Source organism: Grammomys surdaster, unplaced genomic scaffold (assembly GCF_004785775.1).
Source record: "Grammomys surdaster isolate TR1022 unplaced genomic scaffold, NIH_TR_1.0 354, whole genome shotgun sequence".
Lineage (NCBI taxonomy): Eukaryota > Metazoa > Chordata > Mammalia > Rodentia > Muridae > Grammomys > Grammomys surdaster.
The window spans coordinates 1,358,471-1,369,216 of NW_021604773.1; the positions used below are offsets into that span (position 1 = coordinate 1,358,471).

At 42.7% G+C, this 10,746-nt stretch overlaps 1 protein-coding gene across 1 annotated transcript; it reads right to left on the reverse strand.

Moving 5' to 3' along the window:
* Nucleotides 1–2,893: 2,893 nt before the first annotated feature.
* On the reverse strand, nucleotides 2,894–10,062 carry LOC114631196 (pregnancy-specific glycoprotein 22-like). The gene is made up of 5 exons (XM_028779482.1): nucleotides 9,999–10,062; nucleotides 8,435–8,791; nucleotides 5,292–5,654; nucleotides 3,679–4,038; nucleotides 2,894–3,168 (listed from the first exon to the last, which is right to left on the reverse strand). Exons 1-5 carry the CDS (start codon nucleotides 10,060–10,062, stop codon nucleotides 2,894–2,896), a joined length of 1,419 nt encoding a protein of 472 aa, XP_028635315.1.
* Between the last annotated feature and the right edge of the window lie 684 nt (nucleotides 10,063–10,746).

The following is a 10,746-nucleotide window of genomic DNA, read 5'->3' on the forward strand; positions in this document are numbered from 1 at the left end:
GAGACTCCAGAGGAAGACCAACAGGTCAACTGGCCCAGGAACTGAGCCACCAACCAAATGCCAGCATGGATTGGACATAGGCTCTCACACATATGTAGCAGATGTGCAGCTTGGTCTTCATGTGGTTTCCCCTACAACTTGAGTAGGGGCTGTCCCTGAGTATAATGCCTGCCTGTGGATCCTGTTCCTCAACTGGGCCACTTTGCCTGGCCTCAGTGAGAGAGAATGTGCCTAGTCCTGCAGTGACTGATGTGCAGTGAATGGGTATTGATATCCAGATGGGGTTTCTGCTTCTCAGATGAGAAGAAACTGGAGCCTTAGAGGCTAGAGGTGTGATGGGGGCACTGGAAGGAGAGTGAGTCTGATATTGGAATGTAACGTGAATAAATAAATAATTAATTAAAAAGGAATATCACAGTTTCTACTGTTTAATGTTTTCTCTGCATAGGTTTTGCCCCGCTTTTTAATTTTCTTTTTCTTTTTTAAAATTTTTTTTGTTTTTGTTTTTTGTTTTAAATTTTTTAAATTTTCTATTTAATTTTAAGGTTACACAGCAATAAAGCCATTATAATAAATATCTAACATAAATTTAAAATATCCCATAGTGTCATAAATTTAAATATTTTTAAATGTGGATTGTTAAAATTACCCAGTATTTTTATTTAAAGTTTTTTTTGAAAAAAAAAACCCACATGATTTCCTCTTAAAGAGGTTAAAAAGCTCCCAACTATGAGCTCCAGCAATATTAAAAATAAAGTACCTATTTTTTATTTCAAGAGGGAACAGACAGGGCACAACCATAATCTACTCAAGATAAAACCAAGCTCCAGCAGTGTAAACAATATAATGCTTCATATCTGGGATTCATTTATAAACTTTTGTGGTTCAGGTTAATCCTCTGTCTCCACCCTTGGCAGCATACATAGTTTGCCTTTTAGACTTCAGCCTGCTCCATGACCTCTTCGTGTCTTTAAAACCAATATTCCCTGGGTAACTCTTATGTTGCCATGCTTGATTTCTTGCAAGGTATGTTCTTGTATATGAATATATGAAGGTGTGCTTTTATATTTTATTAAAAAAATTTTAAGTCCTATCATTATGGGGTCCACTTAGATCTAAAAAACTCAAACACCAGGTCAAGGCAGATGACAAAAATTCATTGTAATCAAGACACTACTTATTGATAAGGACATTCTAGCATTTCAAAACTTATGGGCACATTTTTTTGTTGATTTCTTTTTTTTAAATTTATTTTTTCTCAAATCGTACTTCATTCACACAGCGGTTATAAACACAGAAAGGCAGGATGTGGGGAAGGGAATGACACTGGAGTGTGGGTGTTCAGGGGGAATACAGATATCTTCAGAACTGGGTATTGGCTGGGTGAATGTTCAGGGGACAATTCACTATGACTCTGCCTATGACTCGCTTGTCCTTATCTAAGTTGGTATTGTCTGCCAAGGCTACCTATTTACAAGGTCTATGGCTACTCAGGCTTGTAAATTTCCATAAAAGCTGCCTGTTTACATTAGCTTATAGCCATCTGTTTCAATGTTTTTCCACTGAGACCCAAGACTTGGTGTTAGTATACATGTATGACAGGCCTGTTCCTGATTTTAGGCCTAAGGCTGATTTTAGGCCTTCAGTGTTTAAGCAAGGCTGCCCCTGACATCTTCTCCCTTCTCTAAGTATAGAAGGGCTGTGGCAATTCTAAACTTGCGAAGGCGGGGATAGAGGCCTGACCTCCAGTATTTGAAGGGGACCTTGTAATGGCTCTAGTCCCTCTGTTGTTGTCCAGTGAGGCATGAGGGCCATATCTGTCCCGATGTCTTTTTCCTGGAGAGGGGATACTTTTGACATCAACCCCTATGCAGTCAGGCTTGTCCCTCAGGGAACCCAGATAGATATTTTTATCTTTTATTGATATTCCCTTGCAGTGCTTAGCCTTGCAGCTTAAGCAAGAATTCAGATCACCTGACAGAGGGGGTTCTGGGTGGCCCTTCTCTGCTTGGTCTAGGGGCAGAAGTCCCCCCTTTTAGGTGGGGTGGAGATGGGTTTTGAAAACACCCTGTATAAAGTAACAACCTCATCTTGAGTCTCGTGGTCCTCCATAGCTAACTTATGATAATGTATCTGACTAGGTTTTGCTACCAAATTATTCATCTGTTGTATCACAAAGTTAGTCTAAATAATTTTTGTTGATTTCTAATAGGTTAGTGTTGATATCTTTTTGAATAGTCTTCTAGAGTAAATATTCACCACCATAAGAAAAGCCTTTGCTAAGATCCTTCAGTCAGAGAGAATAAAACCATCTGAAGAAATAGAAGGAGAGACAGGGGAAAGGGATATTTCGCCTGTATTGAACGCAAGCCTGTTTGAGATCAGTAAGAGTCTTTTTTAAAAATTCACTTTGCATCCCTATTACAGTCCTCTTCCCTCCTCTTCTCCCAGAGCTACCCATACAATCCCCTCCCTCCATTGCCCGTGCTCTTCTCCTTAGAGAAGAGCAGCCCCCCCCCCGGCTACCATTCCACCCCGGGATATCTAGTCCAAGCAGGACTAGGCACGTTCTTTCCCACTGAGGCCCAAACAGGCAGTCCAGGTAGCATATAAAGGATGCATTCTGAGGGTTGGCTATATATTTCATCCATGACCTAAGCTTTTGATGCCTTTGTGCTTCTGCTTATTATATTGATGTCTTTGTTTTCTTTAGAGACAGAGTCTCACTTTAATTCCTGCCTTGTTCTTATACACACGTGTATCCCAGGATCACAGGCATGTCTCACCATAATGGCTGAACCTAAGTAGTAACTGATCATTATCACCACATAAATTTGCTCTATGTTTTATCCCTTCAATAAAACATAGGATGAGAGGGGGGGTTGCTCATTCATCATGGCCACCTGACTGGCTGACTGCCCACTCCTTTACCAGCTCTGTTGATGACCACACACCGGTATTCTCCAGCATCCTCACTTCTAACATTATCTATTCTGAGTCCACACTTTGATGGAGACAGCTTTATCCTATCTGTGAGCTGCAGATTGTGGTTATTGAAGAACCAACGGATGGAAATTCTGGTGTCCGGTGAAACACAGGAGAATGTCACAGATCTGTTTGCTTTGACTGTGGTGTCAGTTATTCGAATGAAGGGCTCTGTCACAGGCTCTGTGAAAAAAAACAGAAGGGGACAAGATGACAATAGTCCTTCGGAGAGCTCCAGCATTCCCTCTTTAGTGCATACTTTAAAAAGCCTCCAAGGGGAGAAGTTAGAGCTGTGACTATAGACATATCTTGTGCTTTTGATCAGACACCAATGGCCTGTATGATCCTGATTCATCCACTGTGCTTCCCATCCAGTGCCTGGCTGATTCTCCCAAGGTCTCTCTTGGGGCTTTGTGCATGGTGAGAAGCCCAAGAGTCTGCACTGAGGCTAATGTCCTCATGCTGAATTATCCCACACATGTTCTTCTCTGTGGAGGTAGAGACTAGTGAGGTATTATGATTCTGAATCTGCAGTTTGTCTACCCAGTGTGTGTCCTACAGGAAGTGCCCAAACCCCAGTATGGAGACACAATGCAGTAGGAGAGAGAATAGGCATAATCCAACCCTGCCTATCCAGTGTATGAAGTAGAATAAGTCATACCCAGCAGCCAGAGGCCATTGAAAGTCACTTACTGTCTACATAAAACTGCACATGTGCTCTTTCAACCTTGTTATCTATGTTTAAAGTTTCTAGTGTGTACATTCTTGCATCTTCTTCAGTGACGTCCAGGAGCAGTAGGGATCCACTGGCATACACCATCCCTCTTTCTCTGTATGCATCACTCCAGGTGGTGATATTCCAGATTACATGGTGGTCTACAATTTTAAAGGTTGGGACTGTATACGTTGAGTAGTACCAGGAGAAGGATATCACCTCTTCTGGCAGATAATGAACGAGAAGAAGAATACTTTCTCCTTCAGAAGCATACTGTGGCACAGGTTCTACCATGAATTTGGCAGTAGTCAGAGAGTTACAGCACTGAAAAACAAGACCTGGAAGGGAAAAGAGAAAAAGTAATCATATGTAGGTCACAGCACTTAATGTAAAGATGGTGACCTTAATCCTGAGCAGATGAATTATTGACTTAGGTTAGAGAGGCAGGTGAGAATGTATTTATCCCACTTAAAGAAGGTTAGCAACATGATCTACATTCCCTCATTAGCTCCTGAACATTGCTTCCTCTCCATGGAGGTTCTCCTTGGGTGTGTATGGCTGCTTCCTTTCTGCAGTCAGGCACTACACACACTCATACATGCTGGGGTTTGAGGTGATGCCTCTTCTGAATTCTACAGGTCCCAGAGTTTTACTTTCTGTTTGTTTGTTTGTTTGTTTGTTTTGTTTTCTTAGTTTCTCTTGTATCTCCAGTTAATTCCTATCTTTACCTTTTAGGTGTTCTTGCTGCTTTTCCTAGTAGCTCACAGGGGTAGGGTTGTTTAAGGTCCAGGAACAATCAGGCTAGCCTAAGGATCTTGGAAGAGGCTGTAGTATTAGGTTGGATGGTTTATGTCAACTTGACACAATGCAAAGTTCTTTTGAAAGTCAAGGCTTGAAAACACTACCAACACATTGGCCAACTGACAAGCCAGTAGTATAATTTTTAAATTGAAGATTGATATGGGAGGATCTACACCACTGGAAACAGTTCCATCCCACGACTAGGGTCTCTAGGTGATAGAAGAGCGCAGGTTGAGCAAGCCATGATAAGCAAGCCAGTAAACCAAATTTTCCATGGTCTCTGCACCAGTTCCTGGATTTTATTTATGATAATCTCAATTTGGAGTTAATAAATATCACAACTTGACATGGACAGCAAAAAACCAAAAGCAACCAACCAACCAACCAACCAACCAACCAACCAACCAAAAAACCATTGTTCCCTATCAACTTTAAAAGGAAATAAGAGTGGAGAACTGGAAATACGTTTCCCTTGGTTGCTTTAGTCCAGCCTTTGAAAGATGGCATTGCTTGGGGTCCCGGGTTTAGAGCCCCAGGAGACTGGGCAGAACCTGACATCTTAGGCTGAGTTACCATCAAGGTGTCTCTTCATGCAGGTTGAGTCAAAAGATGGAGTCTAATCTATCGCCATTTGTCTCTCCATGTATGTCTGGCACTAAGTGCTCTAATCTTCCCATGGGGACATGGTATAGAGAGGAGGGAGGCAAAGGCCAGGCATGACAGTCCTGTGTGTCTAAGCCCCACCCAGTACTAAACGGTTACAGGAGAGTGATTTCAGGAAATCACTTACTCTCCACCTGGATTTCTACATGTGCTTCTTCACTCTTCATATCTGTACTCAGAATTCCTAGGGTGTACAGTCCAGCATCCTTCTCAGTGACATTTTCGATCAGCAGGGATCCGTCAGTATACAATTTCTCTTTACCACTGTATGCAGGCCCAAAAGAAAAACCTGGGTTTTCATCTATTATGTATCGGCCAATCAGATGACTCCTGATCTGGGTCATCCCTTTGAACCATCCAAAGCCTAGAAGATTCTCTGGGAGATTGCGAACTTGTAGAATGACATCTTTCCCATCAGGAACAATCGGTGGCAGTGATTCAATACTGGGTTGTGCAGAGGCAGCAAGGCGCCCACAGTTCCAAAGGAAGGCTAGAAGTGAAGAGAGAGATCAAATTATTTGAGACCTTTGTATTTTGGTCAAGTGAGACACTGTCCTGCATAGCTGTGTTCATTACTCACCCTATCTGTCTCTCTTTCCATCCAAATCTGTGTGGCTGCACTTTTATTTTTCATTGTTTGTTGCGCTCTCTTCAGCTGTCAACATGGCCCTGGCTCACTGCCCTCAGATCTCTGCTCCATCAATGTAGTTTGGTGTTGGGGTGATACCTCCTAGTCTCTTCCTCTATAGACCACGTGTCTTGACTCTCTGACTTGTTGTTCTGTTTTTCTTGTAGTTCCAGCCAACACCTGATGTCACCTTTACTTTCTTTACTGATCTATGTTTCAGTTCACTAGGACTGGGCATCATAAGAACCATGATTTTTTTATATTGAAAAATGCTATTTAAAAAAAAACTCAGAAATATGTGGAGAATGAATGAATGGATGAATGAATGATGTTGTAGAACTTTGTATGTCAATGGATTTTCCTGTGAAAATCCTAGGTTTGGGGACACGATAATGGATCATTCCACTTGCTTTGATTTTTCTTTACACTTACTTACAAATTATATTTGTTTGTGACTTTGAACATATATAAGGTGAAGTGTAGGTGGGTGGGTGAGTGCAGGATACAATATGTGGATGTCAGAAAACTTCTGTTCATTGGTATCAGCTTTTCAAAATATGGAGCAAATGCATATATTCATTCAATCATGTCACTGAACAACACCACCTTGGTTTCTTATTTGGGATGTCCTAGCTGAGGACACCAGTCTTCACAATACTGTGGTTATGCTGACTAACATTGGGCAAAAACATTTTCCCCATCAACTTACTTTTTATTCATCAGGAGCCTCCTGCTGCCACTGAGCCTCTGTCATGCCCTATAAACTCCGAGACTCATTTCAGGTTTACGTTCCTCTTAGGAGACTCCAGACAGTAGGTGAGTCTTCTCCTCTCACACTTTATAAAGAGTTGAGTCCTCAGCTGTATGTATGAGCCCCTGACAGGTGTTCACCTTTTGCAGAGGGTACAAAAGATTCTGCCCTTGTCTTTGAGACCTGATCTATCCTTCTGTGGCGTGTCTGCTCCAGCACAATTCCCCAGTTCTCTTGTGCTTCCACTCTGAGCTGAACCTCCCCTCAAGTAGGATCATCTCCACGAACCACATAGCCTGAGTGTGTTGCTCTATAAAAACACTGTTCTGTCCCTTCCACTCTCAGTGCAGTGCCATGTCTCTCTACCTTCCTTTTGTTTCCATTCTCTGGAACACAGAGCAAGCACCCAGACTGATGACAATCCCTCTGACCTGAGATAATAGAAAATGACCCTAGGGTTGATCTCTGCTCTGTCTTGGCCTTAGTCAGTTAGTGTTACGAAGGCAAACTATGCACAAGTGTGTCACACAGTAACTTAGCTATGCACTCAGTCTTCCCCATGTTATCAATATACCGGAAAGGTGGAATTTGACAGGAATGTCTGTGAGGTTCCAAATGGACCTCGTGAAGAATGTGTGGGAAAGGAGACACATGTATTCTCACAGGGGTCACCAGTTAGGATTATATCCCAGGACAAAGGCCCAGGATGTATCAGAATCTCATACCCTTGGTCTGCAGGTGGAGGTGACCTGATTCCTGGAAAAAGGCTGAGCTCCTTCATCCTGTGCAAGATTTCAAGAAAATGCTTCCAATCCATCTACTTGCTGAATTGTATAATGGATCTGCCCATGAACTCCCTGGTGTTTCTGAGATGCCTTGGCTCTCTGTCTAATGGATTCTCCTTGCCTATCATGTATTTTCCAAAAGAAATACATCAAAGGATAATGGAACAATATCCTTTGGCAGTGTAGCAGACAAATTAAGCAGATGGTAGGTCTAAGAACTCCATGTTTGTGGTTTCCATGTTGATAGAACTATGGATGGAACCTGGTGGCTAGATGAATTCCTGGTTCAGCCAAATAATTTTTTGAGTGTTGACTGTGTGTTCTGATGATATTCCCTGCTGACAACTCGGGAAACTCCAGCTTACATTTGAGGAACTGTTCACATTTGCCTGCAGAAGAGAATTTCTTGAGTTGGATCTCAGAGAAAAATCCTTCTCAGGAGGAACTGTGTCTTCTCTCCCTATTTTTAGAGACCATTACTTGCATGCAAGTCTTATAAGCCCATTAGGACAGTTAATTAATAGTTAGTTAATAGCACCTATCCAGCTTTGCTCTCCCTGCTGTGTCAGTGGAGAAAATGTCCAGGGGACCTAACCACATGGTAGCTCTCATGGCAGTGTACAAGCTTTGTGTATGACAAAGTCGAAGACTTTGACTACTAAAAAGCACTGTTCCCTGCCAACAGAAAGTCAAAACTCAACCTTTGTAAAATGCTTCTCAGGGCCATTAGAAATTGAATCTGGGACAGGAGTCTTGAGCTAGGGCTTCCTGGTGCTCACTTCTGTGAGGATAGCACTTTTCCTCAATCATTCCCAACCCTGATTCCCTCAAGGTCTTTCTCAAGGATACGTTCCTCTTAAGAACTCCAAGAGTCTAGACAGAGTCTGGTATTTTTGGCTCAGTTATACAGCATGTATTTATTTTCTACAAGCTGAAATCAAATGAAAGATTCTGATCTATTGTTGTTGTGTCCCGAATTAAGTACTCAAAACTCAACATGGGGCACAGTGTAGACTAGAGGAAAATATAGGCCAGGCCAGACACTTTCTGAATGTTTAGTGGAATGACTACCACCCAGTACCCAGAGTTTACAAAGAATCACTTACCGTTCACATGGAGAAAGAATGATTTTGACACAATAGTTCCATTTCTATTTAAGGTTTGTAGGGTGTAGTATCCTGTGTCCTTCTGGGTGACATTGTGGATCAACAGGGACCCGTTTCTGTACAAGGTCTTTCTATCACTGTACATGAGCCCCTTCACAATTTCTCTTATGTCTGTTGCATACAGTGCAATTGCATGTTTTGCAACTGTCAACCCTTTGAACCAGACTAAGACCGAAAGATTTTCTGGCAGTTTGTGGACAAGGAATAGGACATCTTCTCCTTCAACCACTTGGGGTGGCACTAATTCAATGGTGACTTGGGAAGTGGTAGACAGGTGCCAGCAGGTTAAAAGGGAGGCTAAAGGTGAAAGAGAGAGAAACAATCAATGCTGAGCAGGTGTGACCATCACCTGGCTTAGGTGTTGGGAAGGGGTGTGTAGACCGTTCTTAGTGGAGGTGAGCAACATCACCTCCATTCCCTCAGAGTCTCTCACTGTGTTTTCAACTCTCTATGCAATTCTCTGCTCAGTTGTCTGCCTGACTCCCTATGTAGCATTCCCATATTTCATGGAGGATGCCTCTCTGACTTCCTCTTCTAGAGTGTCCTAACATTCTGAATTTTGTTCTCTGTTTCCTTTGTGCAACAAGTAAAGCCCTTACATCATCTTCCAGACATTCTAACTTTTGGTCAACTAAAACTAGAGTTTTCTGAGAACAGGGATTAATCTATCATTTGGAAACTTCAGTTCCTGGAAAAGACTCAAACACCAGTGGATTCGGTAAAGAAAGGCAAAGGAAGGGAGGAAGGAAGGAAGGGAGGAAGGAAGGAAGGAAGGAAGGAAGGAAGGAAGGAAGGAAGGAAGGAATCAACCAAGCAAGTAAGTAAGCAAGCAAGCAAGCAAGCAAGCAAGCAAGCAAGGAAGGAACTAAGTGTGGCTCCCTGTTTATCTACATAGTTCCCAGGTTTGGAGCTAATGACAGTAACTATACTCAAGTGAAACTTAAGTGCTTTTACATTTGCTTATGTATTGTATATGTGTATTTCTGAAGGCAGATTTCTCAGTGTGCCTGTGTGAAGGTATAGGCTGAAAATCTGTGTGGAGGCACATATCTCAAGTGTCAGCATGTACCTGTGCATGCCATGACATCTGTGATGAGAGCAAAGAGGCAGCAGAAGTGTCTTCTCTTCATTTACCATGTGGCAGCTAAAGGTTGAATTCAGCTTGGATATCTTTGCACATTGAGCCTTCTCACCACTCCCTCCCCCAATTTGGTTTCTATTTGGAGAGTAACCCTGACATGATTTGGGACAGTAGTAATCCAAACTTTGAAAGCCAATGTAATTGACTGTGAATATGGAACATTTGAGGCTCTTCTCCTATTCTCAGCACCTCCTGTCTGTGATGAGCTTCTACCTGATGAGCCTATGTCCCTCACTGTACCTTCTGCCTCATGAAGGGACACAGCATCCTTGAGTCTCATTTTGGGCTTCTTTCCTCCTTAGACTCTAGCATATCTCTGAGTTCTTCTCCACCCCTACAGTCAAAGTTAGCAGGCACCCTTACCTGTGAGCAGAAACCCCTGCCATGAGGCACAGCCCTGGCAGAGAAGTACAGAGGACACTTGCATCTCTATTTTCACTGTGATGTCTTGCCTCTGAGGATAAGAGCTTAACCCACACAGCACTAGCCTCTGTTGTCCTTTCTCCTTGTTGCTGAGTGTCTTCTCAGGCAGGAGCCCTTCCAGAATATAATGTGCTGTTTGTGGTGGTGTCTATGTCCACGGCACTGCTCTGACCCTTGCACTCTGAGTCCTGCCTGGCATCCCTCTCAACTTCCCTTTATATTTCTCCTCCAAGGAACACCTTGATCAACAAGGCTGATAAGCACCACCATAGCCTTAGAGAACAGTGACTCATCCCAGGGCAGACATCTGTGTTGTCCTGGCCTTTGGTTCTGTCAGCATCAAAGACAGACTGCTACAGGGACACAAAGATCTAGGTGAGCATCCTGTCTGTCCTGTGATTCCTCTGTTATGGCAAAGTGGTGTTTCTTTATTCCCAGCAAAAAGGTGACAGAGATGTGTATGAGGGATAGAAAGTAACAGCTGACTGATGACTAGTGATGAAGATCAATCTTTTTTCACTAATGTCACAAGTTAAATTCCTTATACAGAAAAGAGGTCCAGGAGCAGTTGGGTGGAGAGTTTTATGTCCTCAGTGTTTGGAAGAGGTTACTCATGTGTACTGGAAAGAACTGTGGTTTCCTTTTCTTACATAGGGTTTCAAAGCAATCTTCCAGCATTATGTGTGGG